Below are 23,106 nucleotides of genomic sequence, written 5' to 3'. Positions count from 1 at the left end.
TTAATTCCAACAAAATAATCTCTGAATTAAAAGCCGGCAAATAATTGAAATGAAACAGAAAAAAAAATGTTTTTATGAAAATTTGAAGTACTCCAAAATACTGTTACGTACTGCCGACGGGTCTCAATAAACTATCTTTCTCGCGCTTATAGATACTCATAAGACTTTTTTGTCGCGCTCATTTAAAATCTTTATTCGCGTCTGGCAAGTATTAAATCCCATTGAATTCGTCTGGCAATTAACACATATTTTTTAATATCATCTAATAAACACGCTGTAAAAATTTTAGAATGCCTAAAGTATGTTTTCCAGGTATAATAATTAAACATATTTGGAATGGTCTGGTTACACTTTAAACCCGAAAAAAAAGTCTGGCACACTTATTTCTAGGTTAAGTAGATGCTAAAATTTAAGAATAAACAAATTTCAAGTTGCCTAAAGAATGTTTTTTGGATTTATTTTTTTGCAAATGTTCTTGGTTGCGCAGTAGCAAAATACCCCCAACCCCCCAGCCGGACTTAGGATTCTGGGTTCACAAGTTATTAAACTTTATTTTTTTTGTTATTCTAACTTGCCTAAAATATGTTTTCTAAATATGTCGCCAGCTCTCCGGCTAATACTAGAGCCGTTCGGTATACAAGGAAGATAATGTGGCTAGCACTACGCTTCAACTGCCTATTATTACCTCAGGATTGTAAATCCCAAGTACTCATTTAAGGCTGAGTCGACTTAGGTACCCAAACCATTTTTATTTTAATAAAAATAGTCGGCTGATGCAATGCCGGGTGTGGGAATCGAACCCACTACCTTGAGATTGGCAGACGAGAGCTTGTACCTCTACGTCACCGGGCACCTAAAAAAATTTTGAATTTTATTATAATATAATAATTTTGCAAAATAGATAATAGAAAAAACAGGGAAAGTGAGAGACCAAAAAAATAAATAAAAAAAACAAGTTTACTTTCAAATAAAACACTTTATACGTTTATACAAATTTTTGAACTTTTTAGATATAAATATACTAACAACTATAAAAAAAATGTATTTTTTAATTTAATTGGGCTTTAAAAATGACACGTAAGGAAAAGCTAGTACTAGCATGATTTTTTTGTTATTTCAGCTAATTTTAATACTGGAAAATGAAGCTCCCGCCGCGCCACGAAAAATAAATTAATTTCGGCCTATGAAACGCGCAAAATTCTGAAGAGGAAAAAGACCCCAGTTGAAAGGATAATTAAAAAATATACTTCCAGTGCTGTTTATTAATTAAACCAGAACTGACGACGTATTCTTAATTTGGAGTTAGTGTTAACAGTGTTCATAAAGCTAGAATAACTGAGTTTTACGTTGAAGCGAGCACGTAATTTAACAGATTCACAGTTTACTGAAATTTAGTAATAATTATTTGTTTTAGTATGTATTTATCAGCTTCAAAATATTTTTATTTACATGACTAAATAATATTATGTTTAAAAAAAATTATTAATTTGATTTCTGCTTTTTTATGAATAATAATACGGTAATTTATTGTTAAAATCTATAGGCTTGGTGCATTTCAGTTGATTTCAACAAATTCCGACCGCAGCGCACTCTACGGGAGAAATCAGAAATTATCAATATACAGGGTTGTTCACCACATACAACACGGAATATTGTAGATTGTAGCTAAACGATTAGATTTTTACAAATTGTAAGTTTTGGGTTCGTTGAAGGACTATTAGAGCTACAATTTAAAAATATTTTTACAAGTTACAGAGTGTCCCAAATAAATAAAAAATATCAAAGTTGTATTTTTTTAAATGGAACACCCTGTATATTATTACATTTTTAGTTTCTTCGATTAAAACAAAGGTAAATTTGATTAAGGTTTATTACACTTAAACCTTGCCGTTTTTGAAATATTTTCAATTTTGTGAAATTGCAGTGTAAATTTTAAGGCTTCATTTCGCCGAGGGTATCAAAGTTTTTAATACTAAATATTTACTGAAGTTTATTTATTGATCAGTTATTGTGTTGCAATAATAAAAATTTTACTACCTTATACAGAGTGTCTAAATATTTATTTTAAATAATTATTAGCTTTAAACGGCAATAACTTGTTTAATTTAAATGGAACACCCTGTATATTTTATGAGAGTCAGATGCACAATTTAATTGTTTATCAATTGTATTATACCATTTTTTACCTATCTCTTCAAGATTCTGTAGAAAATGCATTTTCTTGTAATTTAGAACTCATTTATTAATATACCAATGGAATACTGACATTTTAGATTATTTTTAAAGATGTACCAAATTTTTAAAGAGTACAGATACTAATATTGTCAATATAGTTCGTTTATTTCATTAAAAAATAAAAAAAAACTGTTTAAATATTTGTTAAAGAGGACCAATTAATATGATTCCAGTATTCAAACTACATTAATTGACTGTTTGCCTTGATTAACAATAATTGCTCCAAATGCTAAAAAATTGAATTTTTTATGTGTATTAGACAGTGTGGTAAAAAAACTAACACCTTAAAAATGATATTTCACTTTTTGACAAATTCTTATTTATAACAACAGAGACGTTCATTTTCATAACTTATTATTATATTGATTTCTGATTCAAATCCACATTTATTTAGAATAATTTATTAACGAACACAATTAAGTATGTGATTAATTAGTATTTGGGCGGATATACTGGTGGTATATTTAATTAATGGTATACTCTTTTATAAAGATTTAAATAGTTTTCTTTTTGTATACAAATGGGCTAGTAATAAAAACGATAATATTACTAGCCTGTACAAAAACAATCTAAAATGTCAATATTCCATGGGTATATTGATAAATGAGGTCTAAATTTCAAAAAAATGAATTTTTTACGAAAACTTGAAGGGATAGGTAAAAAGTGGTATAATACAATTTGATAGACAATTAAATTGTGCATCTGATTCTCATAAAATATACAGGGTATTTTATTTAAATTAAACAAGTTATTGCCGTTTAAAGCTAGTAATTATTTAAAATAATTTTTTAAACACTCTGTATAAGGTAGTATAATTTTTGTTATTGCAACACAATAACTGACCAATAAATAAACTTCAGGGCTCAAGTTTCGTTTAGCCGAAATCAGTTATATAGAATATCGGTTTATAGGATGATTCTATACAAGAAAACTAGCACTACATAATTTGATTTTTGCCGCGGAAATTCTTTGTTTTTGAGTAAACTCGAATTTTTAATTTTTCTATTATTAACTAAAATTTAAAACTTTACGATGTTTTTAATAGTTTTTTCATTATAGAATGACGTAAAAACATTTAATATAACGATGTGATCTAATTTTTATTCGAAAATATATTTTTATCACAATAATTTTCATTGATTTTTCCGGGTTTAGAAGTGCCGAAATGTGATAGGAAGATAAAAACTACATATTTTTGTTTGATTAATAATTTGCTATAACTTTTCTATATAACTATTTCCGCGGAAATCTATCATAAGGGCGGTGTAATGGAAAATCTTCAATATTAAGTTTTCCATAGTATTCTCAACTATTTTGCATACTTTCGGTTTGGTTTTAGTTGGTTTGGTTTAGTTGTCGTTTTTATGCTTTATTGACAATTGTTTTTAAATTTTCGCATTTGTTGACCATAGCGATATTAAGTTGATAAGAATAGATAATATTCATTGATCTGTGTCAAAGGTCGGGAAGAAGATCACTGCATAGTGGTGAAACAAGGCATTTCCGCGGATTTTCATTTTTGTATCGGTGCTTAAAAATAAGTCTACAATATAAATAATATTAGTTTTTTATATATCTCATTTCGTTACTTGTGAACCATATTCAAAAAAATGGCAACAGCGCATTTCCGCGGAATTTCATTTTCGTATTAGTATTTACAAAGACGTCTAAAATATGAAATAACATTAATTTTTCATGTATGTCATTTCGTTACTTTTAAACCGCATTCAAAAAATGGTGACGCGTTTCCGCGGCAAAATTTCTTCAGTAATATACTGCCTGAGGTACTTAAATGACAAAAAAATTGTTTTTTCTTTTTTAACAGATTTCGGCTAAACGAAACTTGACCCAACTTCAGTAAATATGTAGTATTAAAAATTTTGATACGGGAAGAAATGAAGCCTTAAAATTTATACTGCAATTTTACAAAATTGAAGATATTTCAAAAACGGTAAGGTTTAGGTATAATAAACCTTACTCAAATTTACCTTTATTTTAATCGTAGAAACTAAAAATGCAATAATATACAGGGTCTTCCATTTAAAAAAGTACAACTTTGATATTTTTTATTTATTTGGGACACTCTTTATCTTGTAAAAATATTTTTAAATTGTAGCTCTAATAGTCCTTCAACGAACCCAAAACTTACAATTTGTAAAAATCTGATCGTTTAGCTACAATACTCCGTGTCGTATGTGGTGAACAACCCTGTATAGTTCACGCCGCCGCGCCGCGCCGTCATGTCCATCGCATTAAAATACGAGTACTATTGAAATCACGGTTTTGTCATAATATTTAAGTATTTTAGTTTTTTGCTAGTGCAGTTATTGAAACTATAAAACACTCAGTAGGTACGAGGTTGTGTGATGTAACGCTGTTTCGGGTAGTAAAAAATAAGTGAAAAAGAATTCGAACTAGGCGTCTTGTTGTGTTGTGACAATTTTAAATGTTAATAAAATTGCCCAAGAAAATGTTAACGCGTAAAGGAGAGCGTAATTAGGGCGTTGTTGAGTGCGATAACATTCAATAACTCAACTTTCCCGGATATTGCTAGGCAATTGTTAGGCAATTGTTAGGCAATTGTCCCGCAATTGTTAGGCAACTAGAAAAATTAAAATAAAAATACGCCATCTAGCGCCCCAAGAAATTACTACCCCAAAAACAGATCGTTCAAGGTCGTATATCTCAGTTGACTGGCCCTGATTCTAACTTGGAAAGTTCGAATTGTCCTTGCGAATTGCCTACCTATTAGCACCGACCATAGACTTAAAATAAAATATTTTAAGTCTATGGTAGCGACGATTAAAGCTGTACGCACACTAGCGCGATCACGGCTGCGATCACGATCACGATCAGGGCAGCGATAACATGAGCGATCATTCTAGCACACATCAACGCGTTCACGTTCCCCGCCGTACCTATATTTAGTGCGCCATCATACTTGGATCGTATAAATCATATAGAATTTTGTGTATTTTTACAGCCTTAATTAGCTGCTCTGTTAACTCTATTTCTAAATTGCAACAAGAATACATAGGTACAAATTAAAAATGTGAATTATGTATACCGAAAAAAACATTCTTAAATATTTACTTACAATATTTAAACTTAAATAATAAAAATGTATACATATGTACTATCCAATCCAATTACAACTCCAATTTTGTCTCAAAATTTTTATTTTTAATTCTATTATTTTTGTAACTTGGATCGTATAAATCATATAGAATTTTGTGTATTTTTACAGCCTTAATTAGCTGCTCTGTTAACTCTATTTCTAAATTGCAACAAGAAAAAACACACAAAATAACGGAAAATTCATCACTTGGGTCGCGATTACGCGATCAAACTCGACAAGTTGAATCTGATCGCCACAGCAGAATAGAACGCCGCCAGGCCGCGTCTCCAAAACTCGATCGCGCCCATTGAGTTATAATAAAAGAGGAGATGCTATCACGTGACCAAAGCGGTACCAGGTCGGCCATATTGATGCGACTCTCTTGTCAATTCGTGCTATTGCCGTCTAGCGTAATCCTGTTCTTGATTTTTGCGTTTATTTTGAGTTATTTTGTGTTTTATTTGGACTTATGTGTGTTGTGTGACTAAAACAATCATGGTGTCATGTGCTGTTCGAAGTTGTAGTAGCAGAAACGCCATCGATAGAAAGAAATCGTCAGGAATTACATTTCACAGGTAATGGTAAACAAGATGCAGGGCCGAACTCTGAGTATTTTATTATCTTTAATATACCATTTTATAAATTAAATCCCAATTTTTATTAATATATATGTCTTTCTAGGAGGATTTGCGGTACCGGATTTGTAATTAAAATTACGTTTCAATTTGACAATAAATTATAAAATACACATTACATAGAAAATGGTTAATAAAACAAATAAATCATAATCATATGAATTAAAAAGGCAATGTTTATGCAGTGTTGTGTGTGTTAATATACTATTGTGTGTGTTAATATACTATAGTGCTATTATACAGTGTGACCCATTTATTTTAGGTTCACTCTGAAAAAAAGTTTATTAATTGTGCAATATGTCTCGGGTTGTTTTTACATGAAAAACTTTATCTACTTAGCAAAAATAGCCTTGTTCTAAAAATATTCTAGGCATACTTTCCAGTTTTCGTGGGTAAGTAGTTAAAGTGCATTAGGGCTTTTTTTAATCTGTGTATATAATCCAAACCAAACCACTCGATTCAGCATAACTTTAAAGGGCTTACCTATACCAAATTTGACCAAAAAATCTCTGGTGTGATTTGTTAAAATCTTGCTCCTAAAACTGGTAAGTAGACGTTGAATGTTTTTAGAACAGGGTTATTTTTGTTAAAATAATAAATTGGTTTAAATTTTTATTATTTTTTTTATTTATATGTTATTATTATTTATATGTTTAAAGTTTTAAATTAGTATCACACAGTTTTGATCAATCATTTCTAGATAATCACAGAACATTATTAATAAAAAGTATAATAGAAAGATATTTAAATATTTGAATGATATACCTCAGTAAAAATATATTAAACAATCTTGTAAGTGAAAGACATCAAAGCAATAAACTTATTTTATTTAAAGGGCAATAACTTTCATATTTTTTCTAATGTGTATCATAATATTTTATAATAATCTATTTGTAATAAATAAAGTTGCATTTTTCGTAATTTTATTTTTAGTTTCATTTTTCCCATAGGTATATATCATCAACTTCAACAAAAGTCAATTAAGGTAAGTTATTTTTTATTTTATTTTTTTAAAACTATAATATGATACATTTTATCTTTAAAATACATACTAGAAAAAATAATAATATTAAATAAAATATTATATTTTATTTAGGTAGGTATTTTATTTAACAAATTTTGGGTATAAGAAATATTTTTTTTTCACTATTATAAATAAATAATTAATTTCAAAAATAAAAAAAACTAATAACAAAAATAAAAAACATTAATTTATTTAAATTTTAAAGGAATATTTTAAAAAAATGCAAATTTGCTGAGTCCAACACTGATATCGCCGCCATATTGATGCTACTTTAACCTCCGCCCAGTGAAACCGTTTTTCTTGGCTAGTCGTATATGGGAATAGCATCTCCTCCTTTATTATAACTCAATGATCGCGCCAATGTGAAACGGCTCACATGTACTCTTCAGCAACTTTTGGCCGCGGCCGCGTGGAGGTCGTGATCGCGGCCGTGATCGCACCAGTGTGCGTACAGCTTTAAGATCATGGGACGCCGGCGCCGGCGCCGGTGACGCCACGGCCGACGACAGGGTACGCAGTACGCATTCTCGATCGCAGAGTTGACGCGTGGTTGAGGCGCGATATTTGGCGCTTGGGTCCTTAGGTGTGCTTTCAGTGGTAGTTTAAATCATCTGACTATTGAAAAATACGACAAAGCCTCGATCTCCTAGACTCAGGAACACAGAATATACTAACGAAAAAGAAGCCCAAGTTCCTTGTAATAAATCGGTTCCATTTTCGTAACGCCATCTCTCGACATAGCTGACATTATAGGTTAGCCAAAGGGGTGCGGGGCCGGGGGGAATTGTAAAATACACTTTTTTGTTTTAATTATTTTTATTCGCTATTTGCAATTTTATTTTTAAAACATATTATGTGAAACAATCACATAATATGTCTTAAAAATAAAATTACAAACGGAAACAAAAGGAATTAAATAATCTGAAGTTTATTGATAAAAAAGATAGGCTATGCAAATTCATAAGTATATTAAGTATAACCTCTTTGGTATAACATTGTTAAACAAACATTAACAAATCATAACATATCAGATCATAGAACTAAAAAAAGTACTATTACATAAAAACAGGTGATACAATACTTCAAAATTAATTTTAACATAATATCAAAACCGAAAAATCAAACTGCAAACACAACCACACTTATCACAACAGAAATTAACACACACTTCCGCGGCAAATGTCCAAGAAAGACTGATCATTCTGATTGGTCCTGGTCCGGTCGTAGCAAACGTCGTATTGTCGGTAAGCAAAATCCCTGTCCAAAAATTTTGACGATCAGCGCCATCATCCGTCATAATTGGGAAACTTTTGCTGGAACCATTTTTAATATTTCACTTACATGGCCCTGCTCAGGAAGTTAAAGTGCCGATGCCGGTGGCATCGGCTTTATTTTATGGCAATTATATACAGTATTTTTAACTCGATTAACACAGGTAAAGTGGAATTTTAGCAGTTTTTAAAATTCAACGCAACAAATATTGATGAAATTTGAAGGTTAGGCTTCTCTTTGCCGGTAAGATTTATTTTATTTATTTTAAAGTACCGAAGAGGAGTTGAATTTTAGTGTTTTCTTTAAAATAAATTCTATTTATAACGTTATTCTTTCTATAATTGAAACTCCTTTTCTAAGGCAAAATGAAACTGAAAAAAGACAAATAAATATTAAGGAGTCAAAAATTTTCGCAATATTTAACGATAATGTGATATTTATGTGACGATATAAGTCTTTTTACATTGTCAACCGTCCTGTATATTGAAAGCACTCTCCAAGGACAAACTTTAACCCTTTCTTTAATGAAAAAGATGCGTCTGAAGATATTTCTTCTAAAAATAATACATGTCACTTTCTAATTAACTGAATTCGAACGTTGAAAGGTAGAAACACAAAGGCTGAGGACCGATTTTAACGTAATTTAGATTATATCGCTATGTAATTAAATAAATTCAGCCTAAAAAGGATCTTGAACAAAGTGTTTGGAGAAAAGTTATGTCTTTAAATTTAGTTTTAAGTTTAAAATTGTTTAATTTAAAGCCTAATGTATAGTTTTTTTTTCATCTTAATATAGTTTTGAGTACGAAATTTCAGAAAAAATGGCAAAGTTCTTTTTTTTGCATAGCAACTGTTAAAATTGCCTTATATCTATCAAAAATAGTAGATAAAATAGGGTAGATTAAATGATACTTTAACAGCGAGGATAGATTAAAAACTATATTTCTTCTCGCACGTTTTTAATTGCTTCCATTTTTGAAAATTTGTGTATTCCTTTTCATATGTTATTCGGGATTTAAATGGAAGTAGTATGGATATGGCTTTTGTCGCCTCAGCCTGAATATCTGTTGGTAATTATTTACTTATTTCGTTATGAGCCATTTCTGGCTCCAATTCAATCAGCAATCGACACGAAAGAGAATTAAAAAATATTGACTCAAAACTGACAACTAAAGAGACAGCTTTATTTATTTGTCAAATTACATAGAAACCAACGCCAACCCAGCACAATATTTTGTCTACTCGTAATAAATTCCTTGAAATAATAATTTCTAAATATTTTTTAAAACGTAACTCGCTATGGAAAAAAATATTGATTTATACACGACGATAAAATTGCATTATCGTCTCCCGAATCTTTCCGGTCGACGATAAAATACCTACCGTTTTATCGTTTTGTATAAAAAATAACTAAACAATAAACAAAATATATTATTATTATTATATTTGCTTTTATTAATAGGAACTTTTTGTTTTATTTTTATCTGTAGAATCACCCACCAAAGTTAGATACACTATTTCTTTGACACACTGTATATTTTTTTATTACTCTATGTCAAAATATCTCACACAATGATTTAAAATGTTTTTTATTTTACTAATAAAGACCTATTCCAATTTATCCCCGTTTTCGAAGTTATTTACCTTTCAGTGAATAACTTAATGATCTGGTTTAGGGTCGGGTCTTTGTTCGTCTCGTGCAGCCAATCGAATATTTTTAATTACAGGTCGATACCGCCAGGGAGTACAATCGAGTCAGAGACAACATCCCTTTGTCAGATGACAGTTCATTAACGAATTTGCAGTTTTTAATTAAGCCAGATGATTAAAGAGTGTTCTAGCGATAGATTACTTTCTTTTAGTTTCTTAGAAAATACGATTATTTTGAAAATTTGACAATAATATCTGATTTTTGGATGTACAAGGTGTCAAAAAATAGTGTATCTTTTTTAAGAGATTTAAAGTTGTCTCTTGATATTTTGTCGATTTCGGCCTCTTTGATGAGATAAACGCAATTTTATTAATTTGCCTTGATCCAGGTCTAAAAGAGCCTTTAAAAAAATAATATCATTAACTTGCGAAAGTTTTCAATAAGTACTCATTGAGCCCTCATCAAAAATATGAAAAAAAGTTCCTATAAATATGTGTATGGAAATGCAGAGTTTTAGAGTTACAGGATGTTAAAACTTTTTGTTTAATTAAAATTAGGTTTTTGGTAATTATTTTAAATACGATTGTTTTTTTTTAATTGCTGTAGGTTGGACTAATGGTAATAATAACTAATAGCAAACTAATTGAGGCTAATAGTTAATAATAATTACTTAATAATTCATTAGGTAAAATATATAATTTCTTAATTTTATTTTTATTTTAATTGTTATTATTTCCCTCATCGTGAAATGGACCAATCAGCTAATAATCTAATTTTTCGAATAAATTTTGTTTAGATAAGTGATTAAATCCCAAGACCAGTTTAGCCGCGATTATTTTTTCGGCTTCCTTTAAAAACATTGATTTACAACTCATATGTATGACTTAATAACGATTTTAATCGGTGAAAACCCCATTCGATATTATTTTCAACAAATAAGTGGAGAAAAATACGTCAGAGTTTGATATGTTGACATGCGAAACGGTCCTCGATGTATTGTTGGGATGCGTAACCAAGGTAACAGAAGCACAAACATTACTTACGAGACATCATTTTATTAACGTTGGCTAGAAGCCTAATTTAGTACAAACTGCAACGTTGTTTAAAATCCTAATTCATAGAAATACAAAACTAATATGGCGTCTAAGTCGTGTTTTATCCTAAATTGGGATAATTATAGTAAAAATATTATTTTTATGATTTAATTAGAGACATATGCCAGATGGCAGTGAAGGAAAACACAACAAAAGTATTTAAGTGTGGAGGATGTTTAAAGATCATAATTATTGAAACACTTTAACCGACTCTGTAACTCGTTACCCAAGGCAAAAAAGTTAAACGCAAACAACTTTATTGATAAATGTATTGTTTCTACTTTGAAAAATACTAATTGGCCTTAAAATTAAAGAAGTTTTAAAAATTTTCTTGAATTTTTTTTTTAGTAAAATGAGAATAATTTATTCGCAGTCGAAAAAATTGTTTCCGCGTGTTTTTTAGGGTCAAATATTTCAAGTTAATGTATTCAAAAAGCAGGAATTGCTATTTTAGGAACGAAACATTTTCTTATTTTACAACATGGCTGCTTTCACTTTGTTGTTTTGGAGATTAAGATGGAGTAGTTCGACTAGTCGCATACTGGACTAATAAAGTCGCAGTTCGGCCTTAACAGGTAGTATACTAGTCGCAAGATTGCCTAATTTAGTCATCCTAGAGTCTAGCTTGTGCCGCCTTCTATAATCTAAATAAACGAGGGAGTGGATAAACTATCGGTAATATATATGTCGATGTATATTTAAATTTAGTTTTATATGTACCTTTCTTATGTCCCATTTTAATTAAGTTTTTTTTTATAAAAACAAAAACAGCACTGAACTGTTTGACTGAACAGAACAATGAAGTGAAAATTTAAGATTTAAGGTTATGGTTCAATACAGTTGCAAAAAGGTAGTGACTCGACGTCCTACCAACGTAAGAATAAGGAAATCTAAACAACGTTGGAATTAGTAAAACAGACGACGTTTGCATAACGTTGGAATAGGTCCTGAAACTGACGTCGGAAAACTCAATATTGTCCAACGTTGTAACTACGTTGTCCGGATCACCTAAAGATCACTTAAGCAAAAAAGGTTACAAGACAACGTTTATTCGACGTCGCAGAAGCTTCTACTTTGCTGTAGTACTAGTCCAACGTCGGCACAACGTTATAAAAACGTTTAAATTTATTTTAATACCCAAGGTAGGGAGCTAACTATTTTTTGTAACTAATCCAACGTTGTGTTTAGTAAACCTGTGGTCGCAAGTCGTGAAAATGCTACTTGGGTACGAAACAAAGCAGAATCGGACCTTATGTTGATATGAGAAATAAATCGTATTTTTACGTGAGGAACCTCCCCAGGAAAGACGGCACATGTTTTTTGAAACACCCTGAATAACTTCAGGAGTTTTATTTACTACTTAAAAACTAACTATCTTCAGGCTTTTAACCATGATTTACAAGAAATCTTATGTTATAGGAGAGGCCATACGTTATGATCAAGCAGGATGGAAATTTTACAGGCAACGCACGGTATGAGGGGTTCTGCATTGACCTACTGAAATGGATAGCCAACCAGGTTGGATTTCAGTACTCCATTCAACTGGTACCTGATCGTACTTACGGCGTGTACAACCACGACACCAAACAATGGAATGGAATTGTGCGAGAACTTATTGACAAGGTAACAGGAAAACATTAGGTATATTGCTTAGCCAACTTGTTATATTATAGTCACCCAATCTGTTAAAAGGAGTCACATAATCTTACACTAGTCTAGACTGCATTACTTATTTGTAATATCTTATTTTTTATTATCCTTTTCACAGATTTTCAAGAAGAATCCTAACAGCTCTAAAAGGCTAAAAGGCTCATGAACTGATAAAAAAGACAGACTTGAACTAAAGTCGTCATCGTTCTTGAAAAAAAAAATTAGTGGCAAGAGAATTTATTTTAGCGTAAAAGAAAATATTTTGCCTCAAGAAAAACTCTATTAACTCTAGAAAACTGGTTCTCTTGAAAAATTCGAAAATTTCTCTTGAATCTATTTTCATTCAACCAAGTGCAAGTTACTTTGTTTTAAGATAATAAGAAAAGTACGCTAGAAAGTACTTCATTCAAGAAACATGGCCATTTTTCCAATAGCTAAATACTCTTTTGATGAAAAATAATAATAACACGCAAAGACGATGACGAAGGACGGTATATACAATCAGTCGACAGTTCAATCAGTCGTACGTCGCATTTCATAGGTCGCACATCATATTACGCACGGGTTTTGTTGCTTGGAATCACTTCACTCGGAATTTTGTATAATTTGCTTTTTAAACGCATATCGTATAGCAAATTAGTGATCCTTATTAACATGCATTTGTCATTATTTATGGACAAATTTTAGGATATATGGATTCTTTAAAGGAGTTTCTGAAAAAAAGGAAATTAGGGCATTTATTTGCTATATTTGAAGGTAAGAGACATTTATCTAATGCACCTGTTTAGATAATGCATGCGTGACTATAGAATAAGAATATAGGTATCGATTTTTTTATGCAAATAATTACAAAAATTTTAGAATTTCAAGTCTTTGTATTAAAAAATTCAAAATGTGACCAAAGCTTATAATTTTAATAATTCATTTGCTTTACTTTGATTAATCGTGATGTAACATTTTTTTGTAATTTGTAGAGTGATGAACCACCCCAAAAAATACCAAGGAGTGAAGAAGCAGAAATAACCTAAATTTATCAGAAAATAATATACCTCGTATCTAATATGCCTGTATATGATGTATAGACTTCTCTTATATCAAAATAAATTTTAGCTGAGTCAGTAGTATTCGCTATTGGTTTAAGAAAAGTGTCTCTTTAATCAAGAAATGTCCCTTTTCAATCAAGAATTTTTGCATGAATCAAAGAGACTATATGAAAAATCGTCTAGCAAGAACTTCTTTGCATATTCATTTTGGGTCAAGAGTGAAATACTTTGGACCGATAGATTCTTCTATTCTCTAAAGTAATTTTTTAAAGCTTATGAAAAGATAGTTAATGCTTTGGGCAAAGAAACGTCGTTCTTGGCCCTATTGAAAAGCGCCAATCTTTTGGATCAAAGTCATATTCATTTCGACTGAGAGATCCTTTTTTTCAGTGATGGCTTGATTGGTTATCTTTCTCCATTTGTTTCTGTCTTTCGCCTTTATTCCCCACCCATCCACTTTTATCCTTCCCAAGTCTTAGTTCTTCATTTTCCAATATACTTTTTCCATCTGGTTCTCGGTCTATCCCTCCTTCTCTTTCCACCTATTTCACGTTTCATTATCATACTAGGAATTCCAGCTTCAGCCATTCTTTCAATGTGTCTCGGCCATCTCAGTCTTTGTGCTCTTGTTACTCCCGTTATACTCGGTGCCCGATATAGTTGCTTTAATTCTTCATTTGTTCTTCTGGTCCGTATGTTGTCTAACTTCTTTCCTCCAAAAATCTTCCTCAGTATTTTTCTTTCCCAAATCTCTAGCCTCGAACTTTCCGTTACATTGAACGTCAACGTTTCACATGCATTCAGCATTATTGGTCGTATCATTGTTTAGTACATTCTAATTTTTAAACTTCTAGAGATGTTCTTGCTCTTAATAATTTGCAAAAAATTTGCTTAATAATTGGCAAACAACATTTTTTCTATAAACATTAAAATCGGGATATCCTAAAAATTATTATTATTATATTATCGCTTCGAAAACAAAGCGTGAGTTTGGAATGTATGTTTTTTTTTATTACTGAACATCGTCATCGATTTCCTTTTAGGTCGTTTCAATACTTGGTATTTCTGGTGCTTGCCGCCGCGCCGTGAGGAACTTCCTAAAATGACGGTCGATAACATAGAAGATAAAGATTCAATTTTGATTGTTAAAGTACCCGATACAAAAACAAACATAGACCGAGTCTTTACAGTGTCAAATTTGAATTATATTGAGATTTACCGAAAATACGTAGCTCTTCGTCCAAGAAATGCTACCAGTTGCAGATTGTTTTTAAAATATCAAAATTAAAGATGTGTTAACCAAGTGGTCGGTATAAATTGTATTGGTAAGATGCTGAGCGTGATAGCAAAACACTTGAAGCTGCCAGATTATGATGCCTACACTGGGCATTTTTTCCGGAGAACTTCAGCCACACTCCTTGCTAATGCCGGGTGTGATATATTTAGTTTGAAGCGCCACGGAGGATGGAAATCTTCGACAGTGGCCGAGGGATACGTCGAGGATTCTATCAACAATAAAATTCAAATATAAAATAAAATTTTGGAGTGTCAAATACCGGGATCAAGTACCTCTACATCAAAATTGGATAGTGTCCCAAGTCCCAAAACCCCCATATATCAAGCAAAATCAGAACTATCTAGTTTGGGATTAAATATTGGTCCGTGTACTGGTTGTACTATTAATGTTAATATTGTACATAATAATTAGAATATGCATTAGTGTTAAGTTTGATATTTGTTTATTTTTGAATATTTTGAAATAAATATTTAGATATAATTTTTATTGTTGTCGATCCAATAATATATAATGTGTTCTTTTTTTATAAATTGGATTAGGATCGAAAGAAATCAACAGAAGTCCTTTGTTTTAAATTTGTCGACGTTTCGCAAAATTTATTTGCATCTTCAGGACACTACAAAGTTAAGAGAGCAGAAAATACAATCAAATAAAAGTTTTTTTTTTCAAAAATTTAACAAACCACCCAAAACACATATCAGTGGAATTCCACACATACAATTGGTAAAACTACCCTAATGTTAACAATTAAATAAAATATATGTATATGTTACTCACATTTAAATCTGGACTTTCTTAGTCATATCCATTAATACACGTCATATCCATTAATACACGTATTAATGGATATGACTAAGAAAGTCCAGATTTAAATGTGAGTAACATATACATATATTTTATTTAATTGTTAACATTAGGGTAGTTTTACCAATTGTATATGTGTGGAATTCCACTGATATGTGTTTTGGGTGGTTTGTTAAAATTTTTGAAAAAAAAAACTTTTATTTGATTGTATTTTCTGCTCTCTTAACTTTGTAGTGTCCTGAAGATGCAAATAAATTTTGCGAAACGTCGACAAATTTAAAACAAAGGACTTCTGTTGATTTCTTTCGATCCTAATCCAATTTATAAAAAAAGAACACATAAATATTTAGTTATGATTTATTAGTTCTTCATTTTCCAAAAATCAAAATTCCAAAATCCCATATAATTTACATGCAGTGTGCGAAATAGGTATTTCGCGCATTACTTCGCGCACCGTGTCATGGCAACGTAGAAAAATGAAAAAAAGTGTCACTTCGCACATTGCTATCAATTCGCGAACCTTGTCATTTTTTAGTCTGTAAATTATATTACAAATACATTGTCAAAATATTCCATTAACCTTGCACAAAATAATTATAGCTTCATTTCGTATTTACATGGCTTAATATTCTTTAATTTCAGAGTCCTTAATAGACGGTTCTTTATTTCATTCTCCCAGCGATGGAATGCTCATCTGGAATATTATCGTCATGGTTATAATCTCTCTTATTTTCTCTTTTTCTGATTTTTTACGCAGTCTTATTTCTATATTGCAGAGGGCTGACCTGGCTGTGGCTTCCATGACGATAAATTATGCAAGGGAGAGCGTCATCGACTTCACCAAGCCCTTTATGAACCTCGGGATAGGCATCCTTTTTAAGGTGAGTTTTGTGGGAAAAATGTTAGTACAAGAGTAAATGTATAGCATTTTTTTTTCTATTATTTAAAAAAAATTAAGTTGGTTTAATACAAGAACAGTAAACTAATATACGTTTGCCTCTTCCCGCGCTTCAGCTGACAGTTGTGACGTCATTGTAGTCCTTGTCATGATAGTGTGTATTTTTAGTTGCCTATGGTAAACTTATAAAAATAACAGCTGACAAATTTTGAGTTAATTATTTTGTCAATTTTAAATGTGAAAAAGGTGTCTTTAAAGTTTTTAGAGCTATAGAGTGTATAAATACTAGCGATGGGAACTATCGAATGAATTAGACTATCGAATGGTTACTGAATGAATGATTTCAACTATCGAATGGTTTTATTCGAATAAAATCATTCATTCATTTGTATACTAAAGCACATGTGACAACCTCGCCGTGCAACTAAATGGTTATCGCTGAGCCATCAATGACTATCGAATGCTTTTGATAAAATGAAATTTAGTATTCGTTTGATTTTTGTGTGCGTCAGTGTATTATTAGTTCTTCCAAATTTTTATAACTTCACCTTATAAATACTGTGCTATTTTTGCGTTTATTAAAATATTTAAAATACTAAAATAGTAGTTTTTTTTTAATTGACGATTGTGTGCGTGTGCAGGTGTCAAAATTTTTCCGAAAATTTGTGATATTTTCCGTAGCCCGATCTTTCAATTATTTTATTTTATATGAGTTTTGGTCTATTTTTTAATGAGAAATTTTGAGAAGTAGCAATTTTTAAGAGAGATGAGATGAACTTAAAATTAATTTTAAAAATACATATTTGTATTTTAGATGTTTTAATAATATGAATTAGTTAAAATTAATAATCATATTTAAGTAATGTGGTTAAGTAAATGGTTATCGAACTCAAACTATGGGATGAGAAAATTAAATTGAATGTTTTACACGTGCCAATTTAAAAAAAAAGTTAACGATGTTTGTATTTTGTTTATGCTAATTCTCTTACATGTAGTTTTTTGCGAAGAAATATTTCATTTATTTTTTAAAGTAAATACCAGTAAAAGTAAATATTATTTTTAAATAGTAAATATAAAGTACCTAATATAAATAACTTTGATTTCTAATTTTTTATTTATATTTTCCTTGCATTACACTGCATGCTTAGAAAATTAATAAATGTTTATATTTCATGATTTTAAAGTTTGTTGTTAATATAACAAATTAGTTCTGTAATTATTATTATTTAATAAACCAACGTTGCCAAAAAATTTAAAGACTATATTATTTTTAAATAGGATCTAATATAAATAATTTTGACATCTAATTTGTTGTTTATATTTTGCTACTACGTAAAAAAATGTTTATATTAAATTATTTTAAATTTTGTTGTTAATAGGTATAACAAATTATTACTGTTATTATTATTTTTATTAAACCAGTCTTTACTTAAAAAAATTAAAAATCATTTTCCTACATCCAAAATAACAAGTATTATTGCAGTGTAACAACAGAATATTAATAAAAAAAATGCAAAATATATAGACATACTATCCCTAACTAACTAAAGACAAACAATAATATTCTTTGCTAATATCAACTAATACCAATATATAGCAACAGCGGCCTTTATAATGTATTTTCTGTGTAAATACTAGCACCTCAATAAAAAAAAATAATGTGTCCTTATCTTCATGACTCCGCAAAAAATCAAAGATGCCGGCTTCTTTCATAGCATTGCCACCGACCGCTGTCGGGTTTCTCGGAAAGAAACCTACGTCGCCGGGCGACAACTAAAATCCAGTTAATATTTTATTATAATCGATCCTCACGAATAAATGAATTTCATAAATGAATGGTTTTTGCTGCCGAATTAATAACCATGACAAGGACTACAATGACGTCACAAAGCGAGTAGTTTTCGCATGCACCTGGCGGACACTTTTGGCTGAATGAGCAGTCCTATTAGGTTAACTGTTCTTGGGTTTAATAAAGGATTACAACATACTATACATATAATAAATTATACATACTCACAAAAAACAAAGCGAATTTACGCCAGATGTCTGTCAACGTTGTAAACGTTTAGCCCAATTCAATGTTATCCTTATATTGCATATTATTCAACTTATCCTTTTATTTTACAACGTGTGGCAACCGCGCTAACTGAATATTTCAAACTCACTGCTATCGTCCAGGGAATGCTAGCAAATTCACTAGTAAAAGTTGGTTTCCGAAATAGCTCTTGAACTTTTACTGGCGTAGTCTTAGCAAATCAATGAATGTGAGCTTTTACTAGTAATTATTAACAATCACTGATTGCTAACTTTTACTGTAACATTACACGCAATACAGATGGAAAACCCCACTGGGTAGTGGAGTGCCGTTTCTATAAAAAAGTCTGTTTCCAAAAATACAGACAAAACTCAATAACTCTTTGGGCTTTTCGTCTGGCGTCAGGAATTGTTGTTGACGAACACAGTCGCCGGCGATCCAAAATCTCTAAAATGTTTCTCATTTAGGAAACTCCAGTTGCTGTTTTTTTTTGTGAAAATTGTTTGTTTCGTTGCGGTTTTGACCGTTTTGAGAAAACCTGCCTTAGCATACTCTTTTTATTCCCTACCCGAACAAAAATCCAGACCGTTTTGCTAGTGTAAAACAAAAACAAAATCGGCCACGTTCACGATCCAGGAATATCCCATTGGAAAGCTTCTTTTTATGCCCAGTTTAAATGGAAAGTCGTGTTCCAGATCAGGTCGATACTGCCAAACCGCGGACAGCACGAATTATTTCTGTTTAAACCGTATTTGTTCCGGGAAATACGACTGTTTTTTCCAGAGCTTGACCCGGCCAGCATCTAGGATTAGAAAGCTGCAGGTTATCCAGGATTTTCCACTAAAAAAGCCATCGCAGTGAACTGTCGGCTGTTTTGTTTTTCGTTTGGACTAGTTTACGGGGAGATTCAGTTGTTTGTGGCATCTAAATTCACGTTCTACAAAGTTATTTTTTTTTCGGGAAAAGTGTATTAAAATAATTTATATACAGGGTGGCAAAAAAATAGTGTATCTAACTTTGGTAGGTGATTCTGCAGATCAAAATAAAACCAAAAGTTCTTCGATTCTAATCTCCTATGCCTCAATCTATCAAAAACTAAAGTTTTGTCACATAAAAGTACTATTCAACCTTTTGTACTTAATAACACCCCTACTGACGTCGTGGACTCTGTGAAAATTGTAGACAACTCGTTAAAATGGGACTTGCACATCAAAGCTTTATCAAAGAAACTAAGCGCTGCCTGTTTTGCGCTAAGATCAGTTTCTAAAGAACTTAATTTATCAACCTCTAGAATTCGTCTATTATGCCCATTTTGAGTCGCATCTTCGTTATGCCCTTCCATTCTGGGGTACTTGCTGCGCAACAAAATTTGATCGTATTTTCAAACTTCAAAAGGGAGCAGTTCGATATTTATTGGGACTGAACAGTAGAATTCACTGGCAGATTTTTTTTAAAATTTCAAAATACTGGCTCTTCCTTCTTTATTCATTTTTGAATCCGTTTGCTTAATCCGCAAGCACATATCTGCTATTCCCGAAAGGCCATCTCAGAAATATCCACTTAGGAATGCGGAGCATGATCTTTATCTGCCAACTCCGAGCTCAGAACTAGTTAAAAGCTCAGTACTGTACAATGCCAAAAAAATGTACAATCATCTGCCTTTGAATATCCAGTCGCTTTCATTCTTTCCCGCATTTCGCAAAGCTCTGAAGTCATAGTTACTGGAGAGAGCCCTATATGCGGTAAACGACTTTTTTGTTAAATATTTAATCATGAACAATTTTGAATTTTAAAATTTTGATCATCTCACACACTGACTAAAAGTCTAGTATTTAATAATGATTATATCCATTTACAATTTTCCTATTGTAAAATTTCATTGATACGCTTTTTTTGTGTTCTGCAACATCCATGTATGTTCTATTTGTAATTTTAATGACGTAATTTTTTTTTAATTGTATGATTTGTATTGTATGATATTTTTTATTATTTGTATATTTTGCTATTTGTGCTTTTGTTTGTTTTGTAAATGCTTTGTCGATGAAGCTATTTTGGTTTTCTGTACAATAAAGCGATATTTACTATTATTATTATTATTATACATACGAATTAGAAGTAGTAGACATTAAGAACCGAAGTTAGATACACTATTTTTTTTATTATATGTTATACATAATAATATCTTTTATACATGTATTTGGGTTTAATCAATTATTAACTGTAACATTATAAACTGTTCTATCCAAATGGGTCTTGATATTTTATGTTTTAAGTCCTTTCCAGTCTAATTAGACGTTTTTTTTTAATTTTGCTGATGAAAATAACCACTTTGGGCCACTAAAAGTGTTTCTCGATTAAACTGACGATGAATAATTGAAAAGAAACAAGGTGAACCTTGAAGGGAGTAAAATGAGGGACAGGGTAACTTTTAATTGCTGCAGGCGTTGGATGGACGTATTTGATTTTGAGTATAATTTTAGGGGGAGAATTTTTTATGTATAAACTCTCCAGGGAAACCAATCAATAAAATTTCTATAGGCAATAACATTGAGTGGCTTATTGTAATACCATAATAAACCACTCTCAACCAGAAATCAGTTTTATTAACTACTAGTAACTATTGTTTTTCTTGCTTTTTACCAAATTCGGAGTAAATTAAATTTACGCATTTTTTCAAAACTGCGAAGTCTAATAATTCAAAATTATAGGTTTGTGTCATATCAAGCCCTTCAATTGTAGTATACATAAAACCAGAGAGAGACAAAAGATGTCTAGGTGATGACATAGATAAAAGAAATAAATTTAGGTTGGAAAGCCCGTCAAAATATATAGTTGTTTTGTGTCGCATACGTTGTACGGGATCTGGCGCTGCTATAGCGGTTGCTAAGAACAACCGCAAACAAGAACAGAAATAATTTTCTCTTGTCGAATTCAGAATCTTCAAAAATTATAAAATCTTTTAAAATTTAAACCGCCCTCGGTGAAAAAATACTGCAAAGTGTTTAAAACGTCCATTTTCAAAGTTATTATTGCTATTATTTACTCAAACCGGTGATAATTGTGAAAGAGTGGCATTAAAAATTAAAAAACTGTGTTGTGAACTGTCAACTGAAAAAACCATCGTGGATCGTGGCATAATATCGGTTTCCAATGTTCCATGGGTATTTCATACATGTCCTCATATAAAATAGAGTTTCTTATATACGCACCACAGTATTTTGTTTATAAAATTAAAGAAAATAATAATAAATTTGAATAAATAATATATTTACCGACATAAGTCTGGAAAGAACCGAACCGGTCCGAAATTATCAAAAGCTTTGGGTCGCGATCGTTACAAGAATAGCGCCAAATAGTACCGTATGATCGAGAAAAAACGGCGTCCAGTTGGCTGGGAAATGACAATCGATGACATTTCCCATATAAATTTACATTTAAAATGACAGCGATCTTCATTTCCCAGCCAACTGGACGCTATTTTTTTTCGATCATACGGTATTGTCTTTATAGGTACTTTCCAAACGTAACCAGCGGAGTGCTACAGGGGTCAGTACTTGACCCAACACTATGGAATATCCAGTACAACGACCTACTGGAAACATTTATGCCCGAAGGAGTAACACTAATCGGCTTTAGTAGTTAATTAAATGGGGTTTCCGATGACGTAGCGATGGTGGTAAGTGCCAAAAACGAAAAGACACTCATGAAAAGACATGAGTGTTGCTAATACAGGACTACAAAGAGTGGCCAACTGGATCGAGCGCAAAGGTTTAAAACTAGCACGAAGCAAAACTGAAGCGGTTTTATTAACCACCAAGAGGAAATTCTCTCATATTTCATTTGAGCTTCTCGGTACAACAATTTCACCAAAGAATGAAATAAGATACCTTGGAGTTTGGCTTGATTCAAAGCTTATATTCGGCGAGCATATAAATCAAGTTATACGAAAGGCGGAATGAACTTTGACCGTACTGGGTAACCTGATGCCTAATATAGGAGGGCCACTTGCTTCCAAACGTAGAATCCTAGCCTGTGTAGCACACTTTCAACTGTTATATGCTGCACCAGTCAGTGTGGCACTTCGCAATATCAAAGTGATATATAAGGCAAAAACTTAAAGCTATACACCGTAAACTGAACCTCAAGATCTGCAGTGCATATACACTACTGGCAAAGGAATATTAGCAATAGGAGGTTTTCAATGCGATAAAAAAAGATGGCAAGGCTGCAAAATACACTGCAGTGCAACAGAGACGGATAAAGTGTCTTTTCCCTACCATCGTATAGGGGAAGTGATCATAGAAGTGATACGACGAGAGAGCCCCCTGGGGCGCCGGGCGGGTCTTTAAG

At 31.5% G+C, this 23,106-nt stretch overlaps 1 protein-coding gene across 1 annotated transcript in view; it reads left to right on the top strand.

The window, feature by feature from the left end:
- The window catches only part of LOC115879014 (glutamate receptor ionotropic, kainate 2), a 409,701-nt gene that overhangs the window by 350,397 nt on the left and 36,198 nt on the right, over positions 1-23,106 (top strand). Inside the window, exons 10-11 of the mRNA XM_030895645.1 lie at positions 12,449-12,652; positions 16,600-16,704. Coding sequence (XP_030751505.1) covers positions 12,449-12,652; positions 16,600-16,704 — 309 coding nt within the window. The remainder of the gene's footprint in view (positions 1-12,448; positions 12,653-16,599; positions 16,705-23,106) is intronic.

The sequence above is a fragment of the Sitophilus oryzae genome, unplaced genomic scaffold, assembly GCF_002938485.1.
Source record: "Sitophilus oryzae breed Bouriz unplaced genomic scaffold, Soryzae_2.0 scaffold_154_pilon_pilon, whole genome shotgun sequence".
In the NCBI taxonomy this organism is placed as follows: Eukaryota; Metazoa; Arthropoda; class Insecta; order Coleoptera; family Curculionidae; genus Sitophilus; species Sitophilus oryzae.
The sequence above is the reverse complement of the archived record's forward strand: the minus strand, read 5'-3'. Positions and strand labels throughout refer to the sequence as shown.